The following is a 27449-nucleotide window of genomic DNA, read 5'->3' as shown; positions in this document are numbered from 1 at the left end:
ATGCTAATCTCACCAAAAACCATCCCACGCTATCCAAAAAGAAATCCACCGTGATCAAACATATTTACAATTTGGCACACACTTTCTTACCTGGTTTCGTTACGCCAATCATCCTGACTACTTGATCCTACCAACCCCAACGCTCTTCTCTCCTCCCCAACAATCAAAGCAAACACTCTCATCGCAACAACCTTCTCCTCCCATCCTGGAACGCAGCCACGGAACTCATCCACAGCCTCCAAATGCCATTGCTCGAAACGCATGCTCTCGCCTTGACTTGACACCTTCTTGCCCAACAATTTACTAATCACCCTCGTTGAATTGCGTCTCTTTCTTGGTTGTTCGCTTCTGCTTCCTTCTCCTGACGAGTCAGAAGAGGAGGCAGGTGATTGATTCTCTGGCTTCCATGACTGGAGGATGGAGTCCAGGAGGCGCCAATGGTCTTTTGACCATTTTGTTGAGGACAAAGGCGCGGTGACTGGGGAATTAGGGATGGGTGACGAGGAGACAAAAGTGACTTCTTTGTTTGGACTTGCCTTCCCAGAGTCGTAGTTGGCGGAGGGAGTCTTGAGAGGGGAACGCAGACAAGACTTGGTGGGCGAGGTTGTTGGTAGTGGGGTCTGTACAAGGGCGGTGGTTGATTGAAGACGCAGAGATTCGGTCCATTTCAGGGTTCGGTTTTGTGTGGGTTGGTTTTCTTTCTCCTCATTTGAAATCAGCGAAGGAGAATGAGACTCCTCACTGCACATTGATGGGGATAGTTGATTCGAGGGGGTGTGCAGAGCAGAGAGACTGTTGGTTCTGCTCGGAGATGAACTGTGGAGCGGCCTGGAGACTGGCGAAGATGGCTGTGGTAAACTGGATAGGGTACGAGCCAGGCTGGTTTTCATGGGGCCGCCGAAAATGGTAGGAGCAAAAGACGTCTGCTTGATGGGCGAGGATGAAAGTTCTGCCCGAGCTCGGGGGTTGAAACCAGACTTTTGAGGAATTGGTGTAAATCTAGTGACATGTCCAGATCCAGCCTCAGATGATTTTGGAATCTCCCTGGGCTTCTCTGTGCAGGACACTTGGCTCGAAGAAGAATCCTGCTGAAACGAAGGCTGCCATGAGCTTGTAGTGAGCTTTGGAAGAGGCTTCTCAGGTGAAGCAAGCAGTGCGGAAAGATCAAGATTGCTTTCGCGGACTCGAGGCTTGAAGTTTGACTTCTGTGGTATTTGGAATCCGGAGAGATCAGCAGGATCTGTCTCATCACTGTATATCGGCGTCACAATTCGCCGAACTGTTACTGGTTGAGATGCGATTTCTGTCACTAAGTCCTTCGCGAGGCCTTTGACAACAGCAACTCTTCCGGCAATGGGACAGTCAAGTCGGGATAATTCATCGCTGTAGACCAGTCTTTTACTGTTCTTTCTCCATGGGCTTGGTATCTTGCTTCGTCTTGTCTTTTCGAGAGCATTCTTGACGGGCTCCTGTGGCGGTTGAACTGCTGGTGAAGAAGAGTTCAATGTCTCCAACAGCAGGTCAAAATCTTCATCCTCGTGACCATGATCATCATTCACCTCATCGTCGTCTGAGTCAATTACAATGACCTTACTAGAATCAGCGGAGACAATTTGCTGTCTCACTGCCTCTCTCTCTGCAGCATATCTTTGCTCCGAAGTCATTGCACTATTCCTGCTGCATTCACTCCCCCGTAAACATCCTCGCGAACTGGCCGCCGGTATCGCGACATTAGAGATGGATGTCGTCCCCTCGGGCAGAGAAATCTCCTCTTCAGCTTGCCAGCTCATAGCATCACTTCTGGGTGAATCGGCTTCTGATCTAATGCGGGAAAGCCGAGGGTCAGAATAACGGTGTTGATCCGGAAGGTCGAGACTGTATTGCTGCTTCTCTACGGGAGAAGGCGGCCTCGTCTGAGACAGGCCATGGCTGCTGAACGGATCCTCTTGTGGATTCGAACCTTTCCACAGGCATCTCTGAGAAGAAACTTCAGCCAGTTCACAATTTAAATCAAGTCTTGGAAGCGGTCCCGCACGTCGTTCTTGCAAAGGGGAAGGACGTGATTGCCGTAATGCGCTTGAAAGCGACTTTCTGTCAGCTGCTGGGCTTTTAAATGGGCTCCCTAAGCTTTGGGAGCGGCTTCTTGGCGAGGAAGGCACAACGACATGTTGCAGAGCACGTCCAGCACGAACAGTCGGAGAAAGTGTTGGGCGTTGACTTTGTTCTGGTGCCAAAGCCAGAGCTGGCTGGCCTCGTGCACCACGTATTGGCGGTGGTAAAGACGGTGAGGAAAACACAATGGATGGTGTTTGAGTAACATCTGGATTCAGCTGGCGCTGTTGACGAAGATGAGCTGTGTACGTATATCTGCGTGGTACAATAGATGGCGGAGACGAAGGCATATGTGAGTGGACAATGGATGAATCATTAGAAGCATTCTGTACTGAATTCCGCCCTGCAGATCGAGATGATGATGACTTGGATGTTGGTGCAGGATCATGATTATTTGCAGGTGGGGAAGGAGTCTCTTCAGGAGTCGGTAGTCGAGGTGCAGTTGAGCCTGATTCATTTGCTGGAGAAACACTAGGGCGTGCACCAGGCACACTCAATCTATCGGATTTTGGTCGGGGTTGGTGAACGGCGGCAGGTGTAGCTGCATCCAAGACCGCGGACGGAATTGCTGAGAAGGAATCTTCATAATTCTCGGTAGGCGTTGCTTTCTCTGCCGAAACATCTCTCTTCTGTAATACTTTGGCTGGAGTTGCAGCTTCGAGAACTTCAGGCGGTATACTCGGGAAGGAATCATTTACCCTAGTGTTCTGAACAGAAAGTAGATTTCGGTTCTGTGCCTTTCTACCAGGAGTAGCTGCCTCGAGAACGTCGTCTGGAATACTCGAGAAGGAATCGTTTTGACTGGCCGCATCTGCTTCCTGTATTGAAAGTAGGCTCTTATTTCTGAGCGGTCTAGACATATCAATCTCTGGCCGATTTGCGGGGCTGCTGTGATGTTCTTTGAGAGAAGGTACTGAGTCCACGGATATCATGCTGAAACCCTCGCTCTCGAGAATTGTATCAAACTCAAGAAGCTCACCAACGCCATCTTCGTTCTCTTCTTCGTACCGACCATCTCCGAAGTCATTATCGTAGTTTTCCGTCTCCACAGGTTCTCGTGTATCGGAAAGCGGAGCGGGGGCCATTGCAACACTTTCTTCATCATACTGGCTGAAATGGGGCTTTTCTGGAGATGCTGAGGGTGAAGGGTAGCTGTTGGCCCTTCTCCTCGTGCTCGAGGGTATCAGGGCTTCGACAATCCGCGGGCTTGACCATCCCGTTCTGTGTGGAGTTTCATTTCCCGGATCAAATATGGCAAGCGTAATGTCCGGCTCATAGCCTCCGACTGTGGTCGTTGATCGAATGGTAGAATATATAGATGGAGGGCCCACGCTATTGGAATCAACGTCTTCCAGTGCCTCTGGAAACTCAGCTTCTTGATTGTCAACATTGTGTCCGCTGCTTTCGTCCTCCAGTACCACAACTTCTTCGGGTAGCAGGGTCTTCCTCCGGCCTCTTCCTTTCTTACTTGTAGTACTCGATATCAGCTTGTCCGAGAATTCAGTCTGTCTGGCAGCTGGCGTAGACTTCCACGAAGTCTCTTTTGTAGACCTCGACCTCGACCGTGATCTTCCCTTTCCTCTAGCAATCTCAACTCCCTTGCCAATCTGAAAATTGACATCATCAGAGTCATCTCCATCCACTAAATCACCAATCGATTTCCTCCTGCCTCCATCCTTTCGCGTCGGTGTGCCCGCACGTCCGCGCTTCTTCGCCGGTACTGGAGTCCCAGTAGACTTTTTCGGTCGTCCCCTGCCACGTTTCGGTGTAGCGAGCTCTTGTGTCTCGTCCTCTGAATCCGAAAGTCCCTTCACAGGTATTCTTGTGGTCGTAGTGCGTTCCCTTCTACAATTCGTCGGCGTGGGAGCTCTTGTGGGAGATCCGCCTTCAATATAATCCGGATATGCATTCTCCGCGTCCGAGTCCCCGGCTTCAACAGTCACTCGGATTTTCTGCGGTGAGAGCTCGTTCCCGACATCTAGCTCGAAAGTCTGCTTCTTTGGAGAGCTACCTTGAAGTGGCAGACTGTGTCGGACTCTTGAGGACCGTCGCGGTTTTGCGGGTAAGTGGAAAGTTGGCGTGTCATTGAGGGGGTCCGGCGAGGACAGCTGAGCTTCGTCCATGTTTGCTCGTATCGCATTGAGGATTGAATTGTATTTGTTGATGTACTGGGTGATCTGAGGTGGAAAGGTTGGAGAATTGATGGGCGCCTAATCGATGCTCTGTTCAATTTTGTACGAGATATGAAGGATTCATAATTGTTGTGTTTGAGGCATGGTAATATGCTGCCGCCCGGGATGTTGTTTACTTTCGGCTCGGAACGGTTTAGCTCACCTCGCAAAATCACCCGGTCACGTGTAGTTGACAACCATCTGCTCTCCTGGCTCCACTTTGCGGATCTGATCGTCTGGACTTGCACTGGAGTTCGCATAACGACATATTCACGTCTTTATTGGCCGATCGAGGCATTAGTGTGCCAATGCCCAAGCACAGTACTTCCCGGTAGGAGCAGCGTGCAGCAACTCAGGCAGTTAGTCCATCTTTCAGTCCCCCCGCAGATTTCTTACTTTTCATTTGTTGATTCTCCCTATGTGCTCTTGATTTAGTGACCGAAGCATACACTCTCTTAGATACGGATATGCCTGGTTCTTTGCATTCAAGTTCGTTTCAGCTAAGCTCTCGTGCGACAGTCCAACAAGGCTCACCGACATTACCTCGCAGCATCGCATACCAACGCATTGGTTTCTTCCCCTCGTCATTTTCTGTTATAGCGTAACTAATTATTTCTTTCCCTTCTATTCACCATGTCATTGACGATTATTTTCTTTCGTTGCTGTACAATCTTTGTTTTACAGTTTGACCTTTCCATCATTCTACAAGAAAACCATCTTTTCGATCCCACTGTAGAGCTCGTGAAGCTACTCGCTCAGCGGATGAAGACACCATGCAGGGCAGCCAAAGTAAGGGCAGTGGTGGATACTCTCGCATAGTTGGAATGAGCTCCGAGTAAACTGGTCTCTTTGGCACATGTCCTGCCACGGCACCTTCAAGTATTACCTGAGGCGCCCCCTCCAAATGCTAAAAGGAACGATTTGAGTGACTGGCGGTACATCAGGAGGTGGCAGTGGTCCCTACAAAGCCTCTTATCCATTCATTGCATCCCTCCCAAGGCACACCGTCTATCAACAAGATGTCCATACTCTTCCGGCATTGTACACGCTTCCTGTCATCTTATGGGCCAATGGATGTTGCAGAGGCTACGGAGGATGGTTCTCCAAAGCCTTGACAGATATACCTTTACACGGCTACTTCATCGCAAACAGAGTTGCACAGCGCGCGGGAATTTTTAGTACCACAAAAAACCCTGATATAACTAATGATATCGACTGGATATATCAATATGCCGGCCAAGAATAACGGGAGCATGTTGAGAAGTCACGCCTTGTAGTTGCAGGTCAATCTTACGACGGTCTCCAAGGGTACTCTGCCAGCCTGGATGAGAGTGTCACTTTGACCGCCATCTTCGACAGTGGTCCACGCTGAGAACACCACGAATTTCGACATGCTCCTGTGGGGTTCTTCTGTAGTGGAGTCACGGATATAGCTTACAGTAATGGACATCTTCGTCCAGTGTTCCCGAAGGCGGCAGACTAAATCAAGGGGCCAGTGTGAGAGGGATTACCAAAACTTTCTGGCCAAAATACCCGCAGTGAAGTTAAACCTTCCCGTTGGACATATGGGAACGTACAGCAGCGTTAATGGTGGCTTATTTGGGAAAGCTACCGTAGCTTTTTTGAATGGCAGCTAAAAGGGAACGGAGAAATGGCAAACTGGTTTCTGCAGCCGCTGGAGGATCCGGAATTGGTGAGAGATGGTTGGGAGATTGTTTTGAGAGCCCACCGGCCTTCTGAAAATGATATAAGAAGTCGGATTTGAAGTAAATCCTTTGATCTAGAAAGGACCTCCATATTATCGAAGACCCACGTGACCAGTTTCGGCGATAAAAGTGGAAAGTCTCGCCACTCTTGGTCGGGATTATTCTCCCACCCTTGACATCAGCCAGACATTTCACCAGTTTCTCCAAAATTGCGTGCTCGAGGCGCGCCCTTTCAGAAATAAAGAAGGCGCCATTTTCGTCTTCCCTCGGCAGAAGAGCTGGCGTGCATGCGGGGGATGTGTGGTCGTTCGACGCCTTCTCCAATTTTGATTTCTAAGAATCAAATGACGTGAAGCTGACAAAAGCTTTCACAAAGTGCAACCATCGAGCACAAGTGCACATATATATTGCTACCATCAATCCTCCGTAGAGCTAACCTCCCCTCATCCCATAGCCAATTCAGTCTACAGACAGCAGACCAGCGTCAGCTCGTTCATAACAGCAGCAACAAAACCTCAAGGGTCTTCCATCCTCCTCCCCGGCTCCCACAACTTAAAAACCGTAGCGTCATGACGACGGCACAACCTCTGCAAGCCACCGTGGCTCACAATCTCTCACAATCTGCCCGAACCGAGGCTGCATATTCAACGAATGGCAATTCCAACAGCTCCATTCCTCGTGGCGATACCATAGTTACGTTGAACTATTTTAGGCCGCCGGAGGACGGGTCCGTTCCTTTCAATTTCGTCGAGCAACCGCCTGAGGGACAGCCACGTAGGTGTTGGGGGAGAAGCCCTTTCTTATTTTCGACTGTTTCATGAAATTCTCCCAAGACAATGTCCCCTCCCGAAACAATCCTAATCGAGAAATTGCTGACTCGCCCGTTATCCAGAACGGAATTTCGGGAACTTTGATGTCCAGGTCCCCATCCGCGATATTCGAGGGGAGGAATCTCAATACACGCTTGACAAGGACGCCTTTCAAGTCGTCTCCAACGTCCCTGAATCTGCCGAGCGAGACTTCGTTGACGATGAGTCAATTAAGAAAAACTACTATCCCGAAGTACAGAAACTGATCCTAGATCATGTGCCAGGAACAAATAAGGTTTTCATCTTCGATCACACCATCCGCCGTTCCACTGCCGGAGCACCCCGGGCACCGGTAACAAGGGTACATATCGATCAAACCGTGAAGTCTGCCACACAGCGTGTACACCATCATCTCCCTAAAGAGGCAGAGAAGCTCTTGCAAGGAAGATACCGCATTATCAATATTTGGCGTCCATTGAATGGCCCAGTCCAAGCCAATCCTCTTGGCTTTGCCAGCTCTTCGACCTTGAGGGATGAAGATCTTATTCCCATCGAACACAGATATCCAGACCGAACTGGCGAGACGGCAGGTATTAGATACAATCCAGGCCAGAAGTGGCATTACCTGTCCGGAATGAAGAATAATGAGAGATTGTTCTTGGAGTGTTTCGACAGTGAAGCTCGGAAGCCTGGAACGAAGGTGCTTGGAGGTAGAGTTCCCCATACTGCCTTCCAGGACCCAAGAACCCCGGAAGGAGCGGTTGGCAGAGAAAGTATTGAGGTTCGTGCTTTGGTGTTTGGTCCATGAAATGATTAGTCTGGATTTGGGGATTATTTGGGGCGTTATTGATCATTAGCAAGGGTAATAAATACGTTTTATGAGTTTCTTGATCTTGCATATGATCCGCTTATCATATTACCTTTGCGTGATTGATTACATTCCCGTTGAAGGCAAGCGCCTCGTATTCACCTCATCCTAGCTTGACAAATATGTTTATTGATTCTCACACCATATCCAGAAAGATCCTAGCATATTGGTCCAGCCCGAATCAAAATGGACTCTATTATCATTAATCATTTCTGTTCACATCTCTGTCTCATTTGGCTAGATTGATTTCTAGGCGATTGTTTGTTTGTGCTGGCTGTTCTTGCTGTCTTCGCTAGACTGGTACCTCAGAAACCATCTGCTCTACTCCAACCAAGATATCCTTTCATTCCGGGCGTATAAAAAGTATTCCGTTGATACTTCGTAAGGGGGAGACCTTCAAACAGCCTTTTGGGCAAGTCGGGATTTGAAGTAAAGTGTCGGCCGAATGCAACGAGATCCACCTTCCCTATGAAACAATCAGCCAGCGAATCTCAATGTTGAGAAAGCACTCCTACCTTCCGTTATTGCATCTCTCGCACTCACCGCATCACACCCACCCGCCCCAACAAGGGGTGTACTGTTCAGGATCTTCCTGAAAGTCCACAACGAGAACTCATCACCGCCCGTCCTCCCTCCCAGATCAACAACATCTCTATGCCCAGAGAACGCTCCTTCGGTGCTAAACTGGTCATACCTCGGCTCCACCATATGCACATATGCCAAGCCTCTCTTCTCCAACTCTTCCGAATATCTTTTGAAAGTTGCGATCCGATCACTATCCATCGTCTGCTGCATCACATGGAACGGCGCAACCCGAATCGCAGTCCTCTCTCGACCAATCTGTGCGACAACAGCATCTACAACCTCCAGCGGAAATCTGAGACGATTCTCAAGAGAACCTCCGTAAGTATCCTTGCGATCGTTGATATTATCATGGACGAAAGTATCAAGGAGATATCCATTCGCGCCATGGATCTCAACGCCATCAAAACCTGCCTCGATTGCGTTCTTTGCAGCACTTGCAAACTGCTGGACCACTTCTCTGATATCGACCTCGTTCATAGCCTGGGACTCAACATATGGCTCTTTGCCGTTCTTCTCGCCGAAGAGGGGGTGGGTGTCTGGTAAAGCTGTTTTGGTTGATGATAGAGGAGGAAATCCTCCAGTTTGAGAAGGGACGGCGACACGGCCTACATGCCTGTTCCATACTCGTCAGTCAACGTTCGAACCTCTCCTTAATCAAGTGGAGGGATGGAAGGGAAGCTTGCCACAACTGCGCAAAGAATACACCACCTTTCACCCTCACAGCCTGAGTTATCGGCTTCCAAGCCTGTACTTGTTCGTTATTGTACAGTCCAGGCGTGTTAGGGAATCCTCGCCCTCGAGGGTGAATCACGACCCCTTCTGAGATTAAGAGTGAATTTGGCGTTGTTCGTTCAGAGTAGTATTCTGCTGCTCGTGGGTGAACGATCCCGGTGTCCGAGGCTCGCATGCGTGTCATTGGCGCGAGTACCACTCTATGTTCGAGCTTGTGCGAAGAAAGCTTGAAAGGAGTTTGAAGAGGATCCTTCTCCATCTTTAATTCCTGAACAATCATTTACCTTTTCTTTCAAGTAAGTGAAGAAAGATAAATGGGGAAAATGAGCTGGGGGGCTTGGCATGATTTGATTTCTAGTTTTCGTGTTTGAATTGGATGATTATGTATTCTGTCTGTAAATAGGGCCAATCGGATTTAGACATTTTGTTTACAAATAGCGTCATTGCTTGGCGTGTGTGGTTGTGTGTGGTGTGGTTGACAAAAGAGAAAGGCATGCAAGCGAGCCCGGCCCGAGCCGGCATCGCAAATAGGGGCCCGACAAATCAGCCCCTTTTGTGTGGAAGCGTCATTCGAAGCATCTCGTACTACCACGCCGGTTTTCATGCTGTGGTATATTTGACGCTATCTTTTACAACGCGTTCAAGACACAGCAAATCAAGCGCTTTGCAGAGGTGGCAGAACGGGTCTCTGTACTCGCTTAAATAGGAAGCGCTGCAAAAGTTTACCAATAACCAACCCTCCCCCGAGGAAATATAGAAGCAAAAGGTAAAATCTTTACGCCACAGCGCACCCCAAGACAGGAGTCAGTTTGAAGCGGAGGTGAAACCAGACGAACCGAGTTTTTTTTTTTTTTTTTTTTTGAAATGTAAGTTTAGTCATTGAGGTGTCAGGCTCAAGAAGGGGCGAGTTCGCAGGTGTGGCTGAAGCCCGCGTCCTTTTCCCTTCTTGATGGAATAGGCAACCCATTGGCCGGCGAATCATAGCACTGTGGCTTTTGCACTCGCGAGGTTGGAAGAGGTCAGCCTAAATGATGAATGGTGCCTTGCACATGTATCTAGACCAATGAGAGACGGCAGTAAGCAATTGACGACCAAGGAGGAACTTTTAAAGCGTTCATTTATTATCCATCTATGGTATCAAACAACGCTTGTTCGATCGAAAATGTCTATGTAATCCTACACCCCATATTCATGCCGGATTTCTTCCCTTAAAATTCCGCCCTCGAGACGAGGTGGTCTTGATCATCGAGTCGCCAGTGTTTTGCCTCGACATTTGCTCACCGCCAGGAGTAAGTGTAAGCTCATTGCCCTCGTTGGCGTCCTCTCTCACGCTGCTTATGACCTCCTTCAGCAGGTCCTTGTTATCGGACTTGACCCACGAGTATCGCTTTTTGGTGTCGGATGCCACCTCGAGAAGACTTCTTGCACCTTCGTCACGCTCCAGATTTTTTCCGTACCCATTCTCCTCGTTGTAAATTCTCGCCCTCCTGATGAGTTCGAATTCTGCGTTGGCGTCCTCGGCGTTCATGCCTGCTGCAAAACCCGCGGATGTTGGGTCTTTGTTGCTATAAGTCTTTGAGCCATATACAAGTCCAGGTGGAGGTAGCTTGGGGATTTGCTTGACGAGAGCATCGAATGTGCCAGGGTAGCTGATGTCGCCAAGAGCATCAATGCCAAATCCGGACAGGTAGGAATTTACGCCTCGAGTGCTGCGAGTGGCATGAGAGTATTGACGCTCCATTGATGCGCCTCCAGGTGGGGAGTCTGCATCTTCAGGTTCGGCTTCGGCGGCTGCTGTAATCGCCTTCCCGTTCTCGGAACTGGAGTCGGACTTGCCGTTTGGTGGAGAATCGTTCTCTTCGGATGTCTTTTGACGTTGCATGTATGAGTGGGCAGCTAAGGCCGCGGCATTGTATGTCATGGCCAATTCCTTCTCCGTGAACAGCTTCTCGACGCTGTAGAGTGCGGAGTCAACCTGCACGTTCTTGAGGGCGTTTTGTTCTGCAAACCAGATCGGAGTGCTATTCCCATTGTCGATGCGTTGACGGGTAGGAGCAGGAGACTCATCACTGTCGTGAGCTTTGCGCTTTCGCTTATTGCTTTCTGTAAAGTTTGGTATATCATCTGCGTCTCGGCGATGTCTCGTAGCTCTCTTGCCAATAAGACCACCAGGGCTGGCAGGATTTGCGACACCGAATTGGCTTGGATGAAGTAGCAGAGCGTTGCTATTCTCACCGAGCTCCAGCGATGCATTGTCCTTTGCCAAACGGTTCTTCTTGCTTGTAACACTGTTGATCAATCGATCGCGGAGGGTGGTTGACAAAGCATGATATTCGTTGCTGGCCAATTTCTGTCGGTATGCGTAGTCTGCAGTGAGTTCGCTCAATTTGACATCGAAATCCCTCTGAGACCAGTTAGTGGGGCGTTCAATATAAGCAAAAAGTGTAAAGACAGCGGACCTTATGCATAGCCAGCATAGCATCTTTGTCCTCCATAGCATCGTTGATCTCCTTAGCAAAATCTGCGTAAACTCTACCAGCTCTCAAGGGAACATTGACACCAATAGCCTTCATCAGATTCTTTTGAAGATTCTCCCGAACCAACGTATCAATGGCCGCTGGACTGTCAGGAAGTGGCATATCACCGTGGGCATCAGCTTCTCCGATGAGGTTGATGTCGATCTGCAGAGCTTGGAGCTGATTGCGGTAGTGGACATCTCGATTGTCAGAGAACTGAGCAGTGATTTCGACAAGACGGTTGGCAAGGTTGCTACGGCGTTTGTCTCTCTTGGAGAGTTGTTGTTCTTGTAGAGGTGGGGAGTTGGATTGCTGGCGATCGATTCTGTGGGAAGCCCCTATGACTGGGGAAACCTCCGGTGAAGGAATCATGGTTGCCATGATGGTCGCAGATCACCCAGGAGCAGCGAATGAGATGTAGAAGGTGTGTAGGAGAAGGGGGAAATGCTTGTTCGAAGTATTGGAGAATGGGAGGACGTGGGAGCTTTCTCGAGGATGTTCGCGATTTCGAAGGTCGTTGCTTGAGAAGGGAAAAGTCGAGTTGGAGGGAGGCAGAATCAAATTCGAATCTGGGCAAGAAGAGGAAGTCCTTCCCTATTATCTCGTTAATAATAGTCTTCGTTACATTGGAGGCTGGAGGACAATAGCGACAATGGGATCGGCCTGGTATTGTGAAGAGTGCGCGATGCGACGAACACCTCCACATGACGGCGCTAGGCATAATTATTCACCGCCTTTTTTAAGCTAAGCCAAATTCAGATTATGTAGATATCTTCCAGTCACGTGATTGATCAGAAAGTAAGATCTGGAAAGAAGCAGATCTTTGTATTTAAACTATACTAAGGTTGTTGAAAAGAGTACTAATTTTGAAAAGTCTTCACCTTTTAAGATCTCTCTCATACCAGTCGAATACTTACCTCCTCGAACTTAATTCAGAGATCACAAACTCAGTAAATTCTCATCTGCTGTGTCTATTGTTTTGCTCACTGATATTTTTCGCAAGGTATGGTATCTGCCCCAATTCTCTTGCTCATAACGCCCAATGATGCGAGGAAAATGTGCCATCCCGTCGTGAGTGCGCACTGCCAAATAAAACGCCGAATCCTCACTCCGTTGGCAACGCCAGATACCCATGCAATAATCCGCTGCTAAATCAAGAAACGAATCAACTGTCTTGATCTATTCTCTCCCAATCACGCCACTAACACCCCAATATGCTCAATATCCGCTTGGGCCAGCGAAGTCCTGGAATCCAGGAGGAACAGTCCAGCCATGAGCACGGCAGGCCCGAATAAATGCATCAATAGCTTCGGCGGTACCGTAATCCCGCTGATGCGCCTTGCTGCAATGTTCAAGGCGTGCCGGCTTAGGTTCCGTGTTCATAATTGCCATGCGTACTTGGAGAAGAACGCTCTCAATCGTAGAAACCGAGCTCCAACCCGAATTGGTAAGTAATTCCATACACATGGCTCCTCCAGCAGTGACATGGCCGCCCCCACCAGCAGCGAAAGGCATGAAGCGAGGCCGAATGACACGTAGAAATGGTGGACTGAAGGGATAGTCTTTTCCGAACCGAATTTCAAGGACGATGCTGGTCACCCCAGCTTTCTTCATGTCCTGTGCAAGTGGAAGGCTTGCTTCAAAAGAGTGCAACTCAACAATCCATTGATAGACATTGCTGACCAACTCCTGATCAATGTACCAGCCCAGTTCGTGGAGAGGCGTCTTCTTTTGAATCTCTAGAACTTCTCGCAGATTTCTGTTGAGGGTCTTCGTGGCTGTGGGAGTAGCATAAGACGGTGGCTCCAACATAGGAAGACTGGACTGGTCTAAGGAGCCCGGGACAAAGTCGGTCAACTTCGGATTTACCTTGGGTGAGCCGTGCCTAACATCTGTCAGCAATCGAAGTTGCTTAAATTCACGAAGATAAGGGAAACTTACAATGCAACGAATTTGCCCTTTGATAGACCTTCCTCATTCGCAGGAGGAGTTTCGTCTTCAGAAAATAGAAACTCGAGATCAGAGAGAGTCTCACCCTCACTAGCGATGCTCATCTCGATCATTGGCGATTTGCTTCCCGAAAATCCGTTCTTACGTCTCTTGCTCGACGGGGTCTCGCTTTGCGTGCTAATGCGGAAACCTCTCGAAACTTTGACCGCGCATGCAGGAACACCGATTGGTTTACGAAGTAATGATGTTGCTGTATATTTCGGATCTTGCTTGACTTCAATAGAGGGATCGGAAGTACTGCAAGATATTAGTTTGTTGGAGGGTGTAGTAAATTAAGAACGTTTCAAAGCAGGGCTGACTTACTGGCTCACGGTGTTTGACCCAGCACAGTTGAATCCACCATCTGTGGCACTGACTTGGACGAAGAGGTATCTGCATTGGATCCAATCGATGTGCTGAACCACAAGATATGGATTGGCACTTGCAAACTGGGTAGGGCAATTTACGATCTCGTTCAAGCTCATAGCTGAAGTAATCTTAAGTGCCGATCCTGGCCAATTGCCCTGTATGCATACATTGGCATCAACGTAAACTCCTAAACGGGATGGAAACTCACCTGGTTTGGCTGAGCATAACCAACAGATACAGCCTGATCCTGTGCATGATACACCCCGTGGCCATAAGCTCTACCATGTGAAACTTCCTTGAAATCTAATCCCGATCTGATGATGCTATGCCAATTGGGGAGGGGACTTCCATGCCAGGCGAATATGGACGGGAATTGTGGGTCGAAGTTTGCTTGTTGGGCTCTTAGGGCATTCAGGAATCTCTGCTCCTTGTCCGGCGAGCCTTGTGCGAAGCGGAACTGCACCCAATTGTCTGTCACGTTCGATACTCTCTGGTCAAGTCTGACTTTGGACATAACGACCTCGGTGTCATCTTGTCCGGGGCACCTATCTACCTGTACCAAACATGAACGATTTGATGCGATGATCCAACGCAGCATACCCAACGCAGCCGGCGATATACGGTCCTTCCAAGTCTTAAGGCTGGGGTCCGAGAAACGGCTCATCTGCAAGAGATAAGTCTTCATCTCCTTAACTGGCGGCAAAGTCTCCAGCAGCATCACAATACTTTCAGCTTTGCCAATCTCATCTAAGTCATCAAAATTCTGGTTGTAAACTGACATCTTCGCAGTCACGATTGCAGGAGGAGGAGGAGTCGTGGCGGGTGTAGGAACTGTCAACATGTTTGCTTGCATAGTATCCAGGGAAGGAGGCATGCCAACACGAGTGACCGGAAGATCAGACAGTTTGATTGTCGGGAATAGAGACGTATCCTCAACACGGTAATGGTCTGATGGACGGCCTATCCCATGTCAGTTTCACTGTCCAAAAAAAAAATCCCTTCAAGCGGCAGTGAATGTACCAGCTACATTGACTACAATCCAATGCCCTGCCTGAACTGGGCAAGTTTGGCCTTCTTCAAAGATAAGTTCTTGACGGTTAAGGTCAAGCTTCACATCAAGTCCAGCCTGTGTTTCATTCGCAGTTGGTGAGTTGGCTTGAGGTTGGTAATAAGAATGTGCGGCGAAAGCGCGAGTTACGGAACTGGTCACTGGAGGGACGCTTAGACTCATGCCAGTTGGATATTCTCGAAGTCGACGGTTCTACAATCATATTAGTTGTAGAAGATTCAAATACAGGATGGGCTACGTACGTAGGCGCTTGCATAGCAGAAGCTTACAAGCAGGTCGACAACGTATGGCTGAGTCAAGATCTCGTGCTCGACGCTTGGCCCAAATCCTAACGACATGTACTGGTAAAGACAAAGTGGCTTACTGCACACGTAGGGTTTCAGAGCCTCGAAATCTTCCTCAATCTTGTCGTGACAAACGAGACAGAAATCTGTGCATCGAACCAAGTATCGCATGGCAAACTGAGCGACAATCAGTGGGAATGAGATCTGCTTGGCTGAATGATCGGTAAGATGATCAGCAGCTATCGCAGTGGGGAGAGTGCTGTCCTTCTCGGACGATTCCTCATAGTAGGTTGATGGAAGGTCGGCGGCGCGTTCATCGAATTTTCCTTGCTTATCATTGAAGTAGCGCTTTGCTCCATCCCAGCCCAGGCCCACAGAGTTTCGGATCTTTAGGAGGGAGATTAATTGTTGAGTGATGAATTCGTTCAGCGAGCTACTGATGAATAGATTCGCAAAACCGGCCTGATCATTGACCTCTGGCTTTTCTTCCTCATCATCCTTGCCCATATTCTTGGTCACATCGGTGAACGCAGCCAGGGCTTCAAGAATTGTTGGTTTGTACCTATTGCAAATTCCGACTCGAAAGGCGATGTCGTGGGACTTCGCAGGCTCGGAGATGACAGCCTCGAAAGTCTTGTAACCACTCGAATAGCGGATAAGAAGTACGATGTATTTTTGCGGCTCGAGATCCCAAGCCTGGATGGCCTCCTCTGAAAGTCCGAGCTGAGCAACTCGAATGGAGATGCTGGCCAGACTGCTCACACACTCGGCCTTCATGCCGGTCAAAACGCCAACGGTAAAGCCGGCCATCTTCGCCGCTCGCAAGTCGTGTCTGATACGTCGATTAAGTTTCTTGGCAGCCTCGACGTTGAGGTGGTAAGTAGCGGACGAGGATGCTCCAGGGTCTCCAGGGATGAAGTCATCAGGGCCGCTATCGTAGGCCGCATACGGATCTTCGTCGGATTCTTCGTCGGAGCTGCCATTCCCATTGACGCCTCCCATTGATACATCTGATCCATCGTCGATACTATACGGAGCCTCTCGTGAACCAGTAGCAAAAGCACCATGAAGCTTTTGGGAAAGGGTCGTAATCAGTTCTGGAAGACGCATGCCAGCAGAAAAATCGGAGACGGTCCCAAGAGCGGCTGTAGCAGCTGGGGGAAGATCGGCCTGTGTGAAGACCATAAACATGCTCTCCGAAGGGTACGAACCGACATCTGCAACAAGTTAGCTTCAGCGCGAATCTCGCTGCCGCTTGTGATAATGGATTGGGGAGTCTGAGTTAGGCAAGGGATGAGTACAAGGTAAGAACTATATACTGGACACCTTGGATTCAAGACCGAAATAAAAGAGAAGACGGGCACTACGTACCAGGTTGAGCCAATAATGAAATCTCTATGGAAGCCCCCGTGGGAGGAACGAAACAGGCAACGACTTCGCCATCATCGTCACCCCGAACAACGCTGGAGATCCCAAAGATGTTCTTGTCCGCGGCGACCTGGACGTCGGCAATGAACTGCTTTCGGGGCATCTTGTCGAGGGGTGCTTTTGCCCACCGCTGGGCCTGAAAGGTGATGAAGGTAGGTCTGGGTGATGCAGTTGTGTGGTAGGATGAGGGTTGGTCCTCTGAGGCTCTCTCGAGAGGGGGAAGTAGTGGTAGTAGCGAATCGGGACAGCCTTGAGTAAATCTATGGGAATTCTAGAGGTGCGTCGACGAGGCTCCTCAGCGAAAGCCGATCTTTCTGAAATTGAATGCAGACAAAGGCGAGGAGGAGGCTACCAGAGCGACGAAGAAGAATTGTCGAGCCCTCGACTCTGGCTACGAAGAGAGGGACATCAGCTGGAATTGAAATGGAGAGGCAGATTGTGGTGGGGTTGTGAGTCGGAGTCAGAAGTTTGGGGCAAGGCTGCTGTCTAGGCATCGAAGGCGAAGCGGGGCCAATCAAACGCACAGCATCAGCACCACCCGCTCCCAGCCCTGACATCCAAGCGGGAAGCCGTCAATTCAAGTGAATTTCCATTCACCGGCACGTGGAGCAGCTTCAGGAGCCGTGGCCAAGTCCTCACACGGCGAGAGAGGGCTGTGGTGAGGGTCCGACAGTACACGGTGAACGAGCGTCGTTCACAAGATGCCCCTCCAAGCCCCCGCTGATCCCTGCGGCTTTTCAGGGCTACCCCCTGTCAGTGCGGCAACTAAGTTTTAGCGCGCCCACAGCCGGTTGGCGCTGGGAATAGTAACAACCGCAGGCCACCAGGACCACAGCCCCGAGACCCGTTTCTGTATCCATCTCCATCTCCGTCTCCTGGCCTTGTCAACCTCCAACGCCATGGCCTGGGACTCGAAGGCTGCCCGGAGGCGCCAGAACAGCAGTGCCGCTACGAGGCCGATCCAGCCACAGAATCGTCCAGTTGCCGCCATAACTTTCGAGCCCAAGTCAGCACACGTCGCAGATCCTGCCCTGCAACCCTTTCTCAACCCCTCCTTCGACCCTGCGGAATATCTGAATGCCACTCTGCCCTCCCTCCAAGCCTCCAATGTCTCCCAACCTGCGAAAGGCAGCGTGCCTTTGGCCGAACTATCTACGCAAACCCAAACTCTTCTCTCGCATCTCAGTGCACACACGACGAGACTGACGAGCATCTTAACCCAGTTGACCGATGAGATTCTGCGAAGTGGCAGCAGGTTAGCATACGAAGTGGAGGTGCTTCGAGGAGAGACATTGGGGCTATCCGAAGCGTTGACAGAAGGACTACACGACGATGTGGCCAAGTTCGTGCCCGGTGGGTTGGATCAAGAACGTACGCGGAGACAGCCGCGGGTCGAAACGAATGGACATCGAAGGCGGTCCTCCACCATCACGGTGCCAAAGACGCCCATGCGGGAAGAAGCTCCAGCAATCGTCGACCCTCCCTTTATTCTGAAGCTACGAACCCTCACACTTGTCCGCTCTCGACTGGAAACGGTGATAAAGACGTTTGGCGATGCTATGTCATGGACTTTTCCACCCTCCGAGGTCTCGGTCACATCGTCCTTCCTCTCTGTTTCTGCGCCAGAGCCTGGATCGGATATGCACAGCACAGAAGAGAAGGGCCAGCAGGTGTCAAAGCAGCTTCGAGACGAAATCGCAGACCTCTTGATTGGAGGAGATCCAATTGACGGAATCGAAGCAGCTGCAAAACGAGTTGAGGAGCTCAAGGAGCTAGCAATAATCTGGAAAGGCACTGCGGAAGAAAGGGCAAGAACAAAATTTGTCGAAAGTCTTGCGAGAATGGTTGAGGATAGACACAGAGACTTGCTTCGAGAAGCCGAACAAGATTCGCGGCTCCGACAGCGAGTTGAAACATTACACGAAGACGTAGAGGTCAGTTCTGGGGAGAATAGGTCCCAGGGGTATGGATTTATAAGTCAACTGCAAAAGTTAAGAGGGTCATGATAAGGTTAATGATAGAGCATGATGCCAAGGTGCCAGCCCCGCTTTCTGGCTCAACGCCCGCGCTGCTCCACATTTGCAACTCCGGAGCTATGGTAGATTAAGAGCTCTAGTTGAGCAACTCTTTTGTTGTTTCTAGTTTCATGAAGGACATATTGCATTGCCTTCAAATTATTGCGGGGAGCGAACTCAACGCTCAAGGTCGTGCCCTAAGACTAGGCAAATGACGTCCACCAGGCGGTCAAAAATTTCCTTGCATCACATTCCTTTCATTACAGCGCTCTACAAACTTCCTTCCTCTACATTCGTTCATCCCTCATAGCTCCTTTATCTAGAAAATCTCTCCGTCATCTCCTAGTAGAGATGCACATCACCTCGCCGTTCTCCTGCTCAGGTCTGCACTCTTTTCGTCGCAATTCTTAGGTCTATCTTTGACCCAGAAAAATTTCCATCCGAGCTTCAACACAATTGCCACAACATGCATTAAAATCACCACCCTCCACCTAGGGTAACTGCTGGAATTCCAAAGAAGCCAAGGAATGCGCCCGCAAAGGTTGTGGCAGGTCACCTTATGAGCAAAATCGGGCGCCCAAGTAGGAGTCGGCGGAGCCTGCTATTGAGTCTAGTTCTAGTCCTTGCGGTTTTGTGTCTGGTGCTAGGAAGACGACATGCTGTGAGTCGTCCAAGATCTCAGTGTGTTGCCATAAAATAATTATTGCTAAACAGGACGATTTGCACCTTGCCGCGGCCACACTCAGCAGTTACGTCCCTGAGAGAGTCGCAAATGCGTTGGCACACCACATTGAAGGATACGAGGCTACGAGATGGGACGACGTTGTGGAATCCGCGGGAATGGGTCAAGACTCCGTCAAGAAACCGAAGTTCCACCCCCTGATACCGTACAACAAGCCGACGGCGAATCTTTGCAAGACGATGCTTTCAGCTGCCATCTTGAACTATCCACCACCCACCCTGATTAGCTATGGATTGCCTGGAGGAAATGAAAGACCTGGAGCAGATATTTTGCAGAATATGTTTAACTTTCTGCTTGGGAGGGAAGCGCACGATGATGATTTGATACTGGTTGTTGAAGAAGGTACGTGACATTGCATTTAGTGGAATATCGTTCTCATACAGCGCCAGATACTTGTTCCAACTTCCCGCTGAAGTCACTATCAGCCGCTTCTTTCACGGCATGCAGGACTCCAGTAACAAACTGGTCGAGAAATACGGAACTGTCAAAGATATGAACAGTACAGTCTCGAAACCGATGTATGTTCAAAAAGTTCTCTTCGGAGCTGCAAAAGAATGCTCCAACGAACCCAGTGAACCTGTTTGCGCCTTCGTACCCGAATCCCCTTTACCAAAAGATATCTACGGCGACGAAACGGACAAACATGTCGGAGGAAAATACAATCGCCCGAGCTACATGGCTTCTTCAATGGTCATGGGCCATGTCTCCGATCTCCGCCCCATCTACAAACAAGCCACCGAACTCCTTCAATTCTGACATTGTACATTCGGCAGTCAATATGTCTTCTCCAAGATTTTTGGAGAGCAAGAAGTAGCCCGCCAAATCTACGCCGCTCCCGAATCACGGAAAGAGAGTTCGGGTTGGCCATCTTCGTTTCCCTCGAAACCATCCCACACCTCCATTATACCAAACATCACGCTGCCACAGGATAAAGACTACGAATTCGGAATAGGCCTCGATTATCAGAGCTCAATATTCCAGGTCATGAACAACAGTGTTGAGGATATTAGATTCATAACCTTCAACCCTCCTTCCATTATCGCCTCTCCTTCCAAACTAGCAGCTTCCATCTTCGCCAAACCTATTTCGTTACCCCGGATCTCATAGTCAGCCCTCCGCCATACGCACAACACACCGTCTCCTCTCCTAACCCTAACCCACCCATTACCGCTTTAGACACGACCGACTCTGACCAAGCAACCTGGAATGATGTTTCCCTCGCTACAAACGTCATTGTACCAGGCTCATCCGTCCCCGCCTCCCTCACCTTCCACGGCTCAGAATCCCTCATTTCTCAACTCTGGGAATCCATGTGGTTCCACAAGAGCTCCCGCGCCTTAATGCGTCTCTACATCCGCTCTCCCGATGGACCTATCGCAGCCAAAGCCGCAGCCGGAGGAGGCGACAAGTGGTGGGATTTAAGAGGGGGGAAAGGTGGTGTGTGGACGGATAAGGGGCAGTGGTTGGACTGGAATGAGGTTTGTGGGGCTTTTGACGAGGAGGTTTTTAGGGATGGGAAAGGGGAATTTGGGAAGGAGAGTGAGGAGGTTGGGGGGTCAAAAGGTGGTACATAGTGCGTTTGGGCAGGTGGTAGAGGGGAAGGTGAGGGTTGAGAGGCCCGTGCCAGAGGAAGAGAAGAAGAGGATGGAAAGGAAGACTAAGGTCATCCTATTTGCATTACTAATGTTAATTAGCATATCTTAAAATCAACATTCGAGCTCCTTGCTAAGAGACCAATCAACCATTTCTATCCTAGTACTGCGGACTTTTACGGTCATTAACCACCATCGGTCACATCCCAACTCGGCTACAATACGGTTCATAGGGCGAGAGGCCATGTTGAGCCCTACGTTCATCCTCGCTCGTTTCTCGATCTCGTTCTTCTCCCCTGGTTTCTGCTTTTCTGCTTTTTCATGTTCTCGGAGCCTTGCTCGTGCAACAATAGGGCTCGGAAAGCCCTACAATCGACCGCAGCATTTTGATTTGACCGGCAAAGCACGAAATGCATGGCGACCACTCGGTGTGGCTCGTAGGGCGGAGCCTTGAGGGCTGAGTTATTAAGGATCGCGCTCCCACCGTTCGGTGTGATTTTTGGAAGATCAAAACCTCCTCCACAAACCTGCCCGAACCAGGAATTCCCTGACGCCTGGACCAGAGGCCAGACCAGGAGTTTCGACTGCACTCTATATACCCTTACTGTAACGCCCTAGAATCGCAAATCCCCTGCGAGGAATTTTCACAAAGCTCAAAGGAATGCCCTAAAGGAAGGAAGAAAGGAAGGAGGAGAGACAGAACTCTCAGGCTGGGAGGAGAAACGGAACTCCCAGGCTGGGATGAAATTATATCATTCATGTACTCTTGTAGCACAGCACGCGAGGAGTTGCTGAAGCCTTTTTTATCACATTCAAACATGCCATAAGCAGGACCAGTGCCATCACCGACAAAGAAAAGACCCTGGTCCACTACAGAGTCAGTCTGGATCGACCCCATCTCTTGAGCCTAAGATTCCATCAACTTACCAAGAGTCCAGAACCTCGAAGACTCACTTGAATCGGATTGCCGGCCACACTTTTTGGATTTGTCATCGCCCTCACTCACTATTTGGAAGACTTTGACCAGGCTGCACAGGCAGTATGGAACGCCAAGTTGGTGTCCTGCATGCTATTTCAACAATCGGAATCGAGGATATGACTTCCAAGGACATGACTTCCGAGGACGTGGTTTCCAACTGGCCGGGTTTCGCAAGCTGCCCTCTTTGCAGTCAACCTATTCGGTATGTCCTGTCCGTCCTCCGCAATGCGCTCTAGAACTGTCGGGTCTGTGGCCAGTCACTAACAATCGACTTAACCAGTGATTACAGAATAGGGTATGAGACATGAAAGAGTGAGATCAAGCATGCGGCATCGGAGTTTGGATTTGCTCGAGCAACTTCAACTGTAGTTTTATAATACTGACCTTTCCTTCTTATTTTTTCAAGCTTTTCTTGCTTGCTGCTGTACTGTCTTATTCGTTCTATGTTATTTTTCACTGTGATTCTTATTTCTCTACACGTCTTTCACATATTATATCTCTATTCACGACATTTCGCTTTTCCTTCCAGAAGAGTAAAAACTAGTCTTTCCCTGTCTTTTGCTATAAAGCTACAATCTTACGACTAATTCTAGGAATAAACGAAGCATGTAGGTTCTCACCATATTCTAGAACAGCACGCTTACCTTCGGCAGGGGCTCCGCCGCCCATGCTCCTCATACTTTCATGTCTCATGCCCTTTACCTCGGTCGAATCATTGCATCGATTCCTCAGACCATCCGCAAATTTCTCGAATACGATAGATGGAGGAAATGAGGAAAATATTTCGATGGATGGAGAGGACTTTGACCCGTATATGTTGGATTCTCCTGTTGAAGATAGAATTTCAGCTGCGGGAGGCAGTTCAGGGTCAGATGCCATAACTCCATCTTCAAATAATGTTCAACAGAACTGGCTCCCAACACACATCCCTCCAGCAAACTCGATGGAATCCAATTTTGTTCCAGAAGTCACCCCCCGCTCATTCGAATTAAGCAGCTTCGATCCCAGCAACGGCAACTTTGGTTTCACAGGACATGAGCCCCTCATTTTCGAGAACGATGATCTTCACTATTTCGACAACGATTCATTCACTTTTCCCACTACCTCGGACGAGAACATCTCATTCATCTCGAACCCCGGACACATTTCGTAAGACCTGCCTTTCGTTCCCGTGCTCTATCTGATTTTTACTAGAGTAACTCCGCCATTGTATAGATCGGGCACTCAAACTATGGGCCATGAATCGAATCTTATGGACTTTCCGTGAGTAATTGAACGGTGCGCTATCATGGGAATACATTTTAACTTGAGGCAGTGCGGATTATACGAGCATCATACGACAAGAGAGTACCTCTCCTAGCGAGGACGTAATGTCAGTCAACCTCATCTTCTGCTTCAATCAACTCAGCTTCCTCGTACATCCAAAACTAAAACATGTTCAGATCCAACAACGAGAATCACGATCCTCCTACCAACAGCCTTCCCCACGGCAACTCTGAAAGCATCCCTACTCTCCACCCTCAACCGTAAGTCACAAAGTCTCTGATCCTCTCCCATCTCACCTCTAAGGCCGCCATAGGAACTCCCAAGGCCGCTTCTCCTGCAACAGCCCAGGCTGTACCCGATCGTATAAGCGCTACCCCGAATTGAAGCGCCACAGAGAAACGCATTCTGGGACCAACCCTCCACATCCTTGTAGCTTCTTACGCTGCAATCGTGCGGGTGCAAATGGATTTCGGAGGAGGGATCATTTGAGGCAGCACTTGAAGCACGTCCATAATATCACAATTTGAGAAGGAGAAGGGGGGTTTCGGGGATTTGTTTTAGGAGTTAATGCGGATTGGCTATGATTTATTGTTGTTTGTCCTTACTTTATGTTTTCATTTCTGAGGAGGGAAGGGGCGCTGGATTGGCGAATCTATGATTGCAATTACAACTCACTTTCGTCTACACGAAGTCTATCAAGTTCAATGTTCCTTCCGATCACGAACTTTGAAATCCCTCATTTTCTAAGGTAGTGCCTCCAATTGGTCGATAGCGAGCGTTCCGCTCTTGCTCTAAATACCCGATATTCCTTCCTCTCTCGGAAGCTCGCTGAGAATTCATTTGCTGCCTTTGGGAAACCCGAGCCAGTCATATAACCATTTAAGCACAGTTCCTTCGCCCTACGTGGAACACCCCCTCGAGTCTTGGGCGATGTCACTTTTGATGCAAGGAAGTTCCTGCAGTTGTGGAGAGGGGCCTTTTCGCTTTTGTTCTGACTCAACTGTCCCTTCTCCGCTCTGCAGACATCTTGACATCTATTATCTTCTCTTCTGATACCTCAGTGCCAACATGGCTCGACAGTTTCCGAGTTCTGCAAGCTCCTCTTTTCTTTTCCTGGTCCATGCAGCTGAGTTAAAGGGTTTGTCGCTCTCGGGTTGACTGGATCCATCGATTGTCCAACCCCGAAAACACCAGCAGAAGAGGGTTTCGAGTGATTTATACCAGTGATGAACCGATTCTGAGACCAGCTGCAACTTGGCACCCAACTCGTGTATAAAGAGAGGATTGGCCCCGCTCTTGTGTTAGCCACAACCAAAAGCTATCCTCACTTGCTGATGGTTTTCATTCCCGTTCATCCTTTGATTAATTAGCTTTGAATTTGAGGCTCGCAATGTTACTTTCTCCATTTTAATTAACACTTCTCGCGGTGTTCCCAGATTTCACCACTTGGCTTCTGAACGTGCTGAAGCGGCCCTGACCTCATGTCCGCCGGGGGGGAACAACGGCACCAACCTAACTCACCAACCTCTTCAGGCTCTCGCAGCTCGTAAGCAGTCACTTCAACAACAGCACCTTCACCGATCTGGGACAGTTCATTGATAATATCCGATATTTCTTTTCGTCACATACATCATTGGTTTGGTTCTAGCTGGAACTGTTGATACAGTGTCAAAGCTTTTCCAGGTTGACGCAAGCTTTCCGAAAGTCAGATTGCTAAGGGCTATTTCAACGAGTACTTGGCCAGCAACCGCGAGGAAGTGGCCAGGTGGGGACTTGATGCTCAGGGTGCCGACAATGCCATTAGATTAGCCGAACTCGCGAGAGAGGGTAGGTAGCACGGTGCTGAAGTTCGAAAATCACTGAGACCTTCAGTTGAGGAATGATGGAAGATCGTCTGCTTCAAAGATGAAGAAGTTGTTGGATCAAATTGTACCAAACTCTGTTTATTCATTCACAATGAGGATATAGTTATGTCATTGGAATTTCAAAGCTGCAAGGACAGCCACAAATGCCGGATGTCGAAGCAGAAATAGGGGGAGCAAGCCGTGATTATCAATGATGGCTGGTTGGGACGCCAATGCTCTCTACCAGAAACACCGTTCCCCAAACTACCCACTAACAACAGCCATAACCTCAATCTCATAAAGCATCTCCTTCGTCGCCAACCCTGCGACTCCAATCAACGTACTAGGCGGTGTATGATCTCCCATCCAGGTCATATATCTCTCAACCCGCCCCTTATAATCATGCTCTTCAATCCTCACAATATATTGCCTCACCATCACAATATCCGTTTTCTTTGCACCCGCCTATTCCTCATCAGCCTCTTCATCGCTCCTTTGCCCCCTTGAAAACCCTTCATCCACTCTCCTCCACCACCGCCCAGAGATCTTTAAATCATTGAACTTGGGAAAGGGGATGTAAGGGACTAACGGCATCAAGACACGTTTTCACATTCTTCAGCGCAATTTCAACCTGTTCCAAAAATTCAGACGGGGTTGTGTTGGTAGTAGAGTCCCGCCCAATCTGGCCCGCAATCGTGATCAGTTTGCTAGTTGGGTGAAGGGGCGTGCTGCTGATGTGCGAGTAGGATGGGTGGAAGGTGGGGTGGTTTGGGGGACTAAAAGGGGTGGACATTTTGGGGTTTAGATAACACTCATAAGATTATGAGTCTCTATGGTGGAATTGAAAAGTTGAGAAATAAGATGTGAGGCATAGAAAATTAATCCCTCAGAAGTGGGGAGGTGCCAAGAAGGCGCACAATTGCTAAGCGAGCCAAATATTTACCCCTTTTCCAGTTTCACATCGAACCGTCACCTTGAATCTCCTCTTAATCACAGCGTAGTATTCACTCCTCCGATCTGCTGTGAGCTCGTGACTAATATGATCAAGCCCCGAGTTTTGTTGCAATTTTTGTCATGCCAATCTATAGCGGATGAAGCCCTAAATTTATAGGCTTTTTGAACGCTATAAACTGCAGAATCCGGGGCTTTATCTGGGGGTTTAGGGAGAAAGTGCCTAAAATCCCTGTGTTAGCAGGGGGTGGCGGGGCGGTGCAGGCAGAACGAATTATGTTTTATTGATCCAAGCTCAGGAAATTTTCGAAGATTTGCAGCAGTTCTTTCAATAGAAGAGAAATTGTTCAATGATTTTATTATATCATGTTCTTATATCTCAACAATAAAAATCGCTGCTTCCAACATAAAAAACATCCCTCAAAGCCTTCTCGTTCCTATCCCCATTTATCCTTTCCTCAAAACCCTTCCTAATCTAAGACTCGTCTGCTTCAGCGAAGCCGGAACTTGATGAACATCGTTATCCCCCTCATTTCCCACGATATCTCTCAACTCCAGGTTTCTCATTACCATGAATATTGTCGAGAACGCAGCATTATCAATTGCATTATCAATTGTGCCTTGGAGGGTGCAAGCCCAGAAGCCCATCGAGACACCACGAAGGGCGACGAGGCTGGCACAACCGTAGGATGGGGAGATTGTGTGAGTTGTGGGTGTAGAAGAGGCGTTCAGAGGAGTAGAAAACCGTTTCGTTGGTGTGGCCAGTTCTACCGGTAGCATTAGAATCAGTTGTGGAATTGGAGGAAAGAGATGATAAAATGGATAGGTGGAATGGGGACCCACAAATCACCTTGAGCAAACACACTAAGGGTGGCTTTTCTTGACAGCTCCTCAATGCCGTTCTCAAGCGTCAAGTTCGGGTACGGCACCTGGATATCAGAATTATGATCGAAAGTACCGATGGCCAAGTCAGGTCCATGGCCAAACTTGGTTTGTAGAAATTTCGTGTTGATTGTGAGTAAATCGAACCCTCCCTGTACGTATCCAACGACCGCGTCTGCCAATGTATCCCAGGTTGCTCCCGTCGATGTGGCCATGAATCCCTGTGTTGTAATTTGTCCTCTGATCTGCTGTTCATTGATATCTCTTTTGCCATCGAATGAACTCGTGGAGGCATTTGGCTCGGGACGCCCCATTGTTTGGATAGGTTGGACGTGCTGGAAACGGACCGTCTGGAGGTTTTGAAAGAAGTCAAAATCCACTGTGTAGGAGGTGTTGCAGATGGCGCAGACGACATACCTATACTTCGAGAACTCGGTCTTGTTGTTATTCAAAACCGGCGAGCCGTAAGCTGGATTCGTGCCAATTCAGATCTCCTCGCTTGGCACCGGAAGTATTCGGTCTGGAACAGGGTCCAAGCGA

At 49.1% G+C, this 27449-nt stretch overlaps 9 protein-coding genes across 9 annotated transcripts; 3 read left to right on the top strand and 6 right to left on the bottom strand.

The window, feature by feature from the left end:
* Positions 1-86: 86 nt before the first annotated feature.
* K444DRAFT_525311 (uncharacterized protein) lies at positions 87-2438 on the bottom strand (the record flags this gene model as incomplete). Its single annotated transcript, XM_024874436.1, has 1 exon — positions 87-2438. A coding segment is annotated over one exon (2352 nt), but the record flags the coding sequence as incomplete, so codon positions are not given.
* Positions 2439-6391: 3953 nt separating this feature from the next.
* K444DRAFT_611080 (uncharacterized protein) lies at positions 6392-7679 on the top strand. The gene is made up of 2 exons (XM_024879879.1): positions 6392-6763; positions 6882-7679. Exons 1-2 carry the CDS (start codon positions 6559-6561, stop codon positions 7604-7606), a joined length of 930 nt encoding a protein of 309 aa, XP_024738766.1. The 5' UTR covers positions 6392-6558; the 3' UTR covers positions 7607-7679.
* A 137-nt stretch (positions 7680-7816) lies between these two features.
* On the bottom strand, positions 7817-9249 carry K444DRAFT_651871 (putative NADPH dehydrogenase). Its single transcript, XM_024885743.1, has 3 exons — positions 8935-9249; positions 8182-8864; positions 7817-8132 (listed from the first exon to the last, which is right to left on the bottom strand). Exons 1-3 carry the CDS (start codon positions 9240-9242, stop codon positions 7972-7974), a joined length of 1152 nt encoding a protein of 383 aa, XP_024738765.1. The 5' UTR covers positions 9243-9249; the 3' UTR covers positions 7817-7971.
* An 822-nt stretch (positions 9250-10071) lies between these two features.
* Positions 10072-12166, bottom strand: K444DRAFT_662055 (uncharacterized protein). Its single transcript, XM_024886650.1, has 2 exons — positions 11443-12166; positions 10072-11387 (listed from the first exon to the last, which is right to left on the bottom strand). Exons 1-2 carry the CDS (start codon positions 11878-11880, stop codon positions 10173-10175), a joined length of 1653 nt encoding a protein of 550 aa, XP_024738764.1. The 5' UTR covers positions 11881-12166; the 3' UTR covers positions 10072-10172.
* A 551-nt stretch (positions 12167-12717) lies between these two features.
* On the bottom strand, positions 12718-16741 carry K444DRAFT_627907 (uncharacterized protein; the record flags this gene model as incomplete). Its single annotated transcript, XM_024882861.1, has 7 exons — positions 12718-13384; positions 13441-13746; positions 13813-14012; positions 14066-14817; positions 14878-15118; positions 15169-16427; positions 16582-16741. The coding sequence occupies 7 exons, from the start codon at positions 16739-16741 to the stop codon at positions 12718-12720; spliced, it is 3585 nt and encodes a 1194-aa protein (XP_024738763.1).
* A 785-nt stretch (positions 16742-17526) lies between these two features.
* Positions 17527-18696, top strand: K444DRAFT_611077 (uncharacterized protein). The gene has a single exon (XM_024879878.1). It carries the CDS (start codon positions 17538-17540, stop codon positions 18642-18644), a length of 1107 nt encoding a protein of 368 aa, XP_024738762.1. The 5' UTR covers positions 17527-17537; the 3' UTR covers positions 18645-18696.
* Positions 18697-22541: 3845 nt separating this feature from the next.
* Positions 22542-23947, top strand: K444DRAFT_662052 (uncharacterized protein). Its single transcript, XM_024886649.1, has 6 exons — positions 22542-22574; positions 22620-23115; positions 23161-23229; positions 23282-23338; positions 23409-23492; positions 23546-23947. Exons 2-6 carry the CDS (start codon positions 22634-22636, stop codon positions 23757-23759), a joined length of 906 nt encoding a protein of 301 aa, XP_024738761.1. The 5' UTR covers positions 22542-22574; positions 22620-22633; the 3' UTR covers positions 23760-23947.
* A 1294-nt stretch (positions 23948-25241) lies between these two features.
* On the bottom strand, positions 25242-25907 carry K444DRAFT_611072 (YjgF-like protein). The gene is made up of 2 exons (XM_024879877.1): positions 25666-25907; positions 25242-25541 (listed from the first exon to the last, which is right to left on the bottom strand). The coding sequence occupies exons 1-2, from the start codon at positions 25867-25869 to the stop codon at positions 25341-25343; spliced, it is 405 nt and encodes a 134-aa protein (XP_024738760.1). The 5' UTR covers positions 25870-25907; the 3' UTR covers positions 25242-25340.
* A 498-nt stretch (positions 25908-26405) lies between these two features.
* Positions 26406-27223, bottom strand: K444DRAFT_718356 (uncharacterized protein; the record flags this gene model as incomplete). The annotated part of the gene is made up of 2 exons (XM_024888425.1): positions 26406-26794; positions 26893-27223. The coding sequence occupies 2 exons, from the start codon at positions 27221-27223 to the stop codon at positions 26475-26477; spliced, it is 651 nt and encodes a 216-aa protein (XP_024738759.1). The 3' UTR covers positions 26406-26474.
* Positions 27224-27449: the final 226 nt, after the last annotated feature.

Source organism: Hyaloscypha bicolor (genome assembly GCF_002865645.1).
Source record: "Hyaloscypha bicolor E unplaced genomic scaffold K444scaffold_55, whole genome shotgun sequence".
In the NCBI taxonomy this organism is placed as follows: domain Eukaryota; kingdom Fungi; phylum Ascomycota; class Leotiomycetes; order Helotiales; family Hyaloscyphaceae; genus Hyaloscypha; species Hyaloscypha bicolor.
Note: the sequence above shows the minus strand (reverse complement) of the source record. Positions and strands in the feature narration are given on the sequence as shown.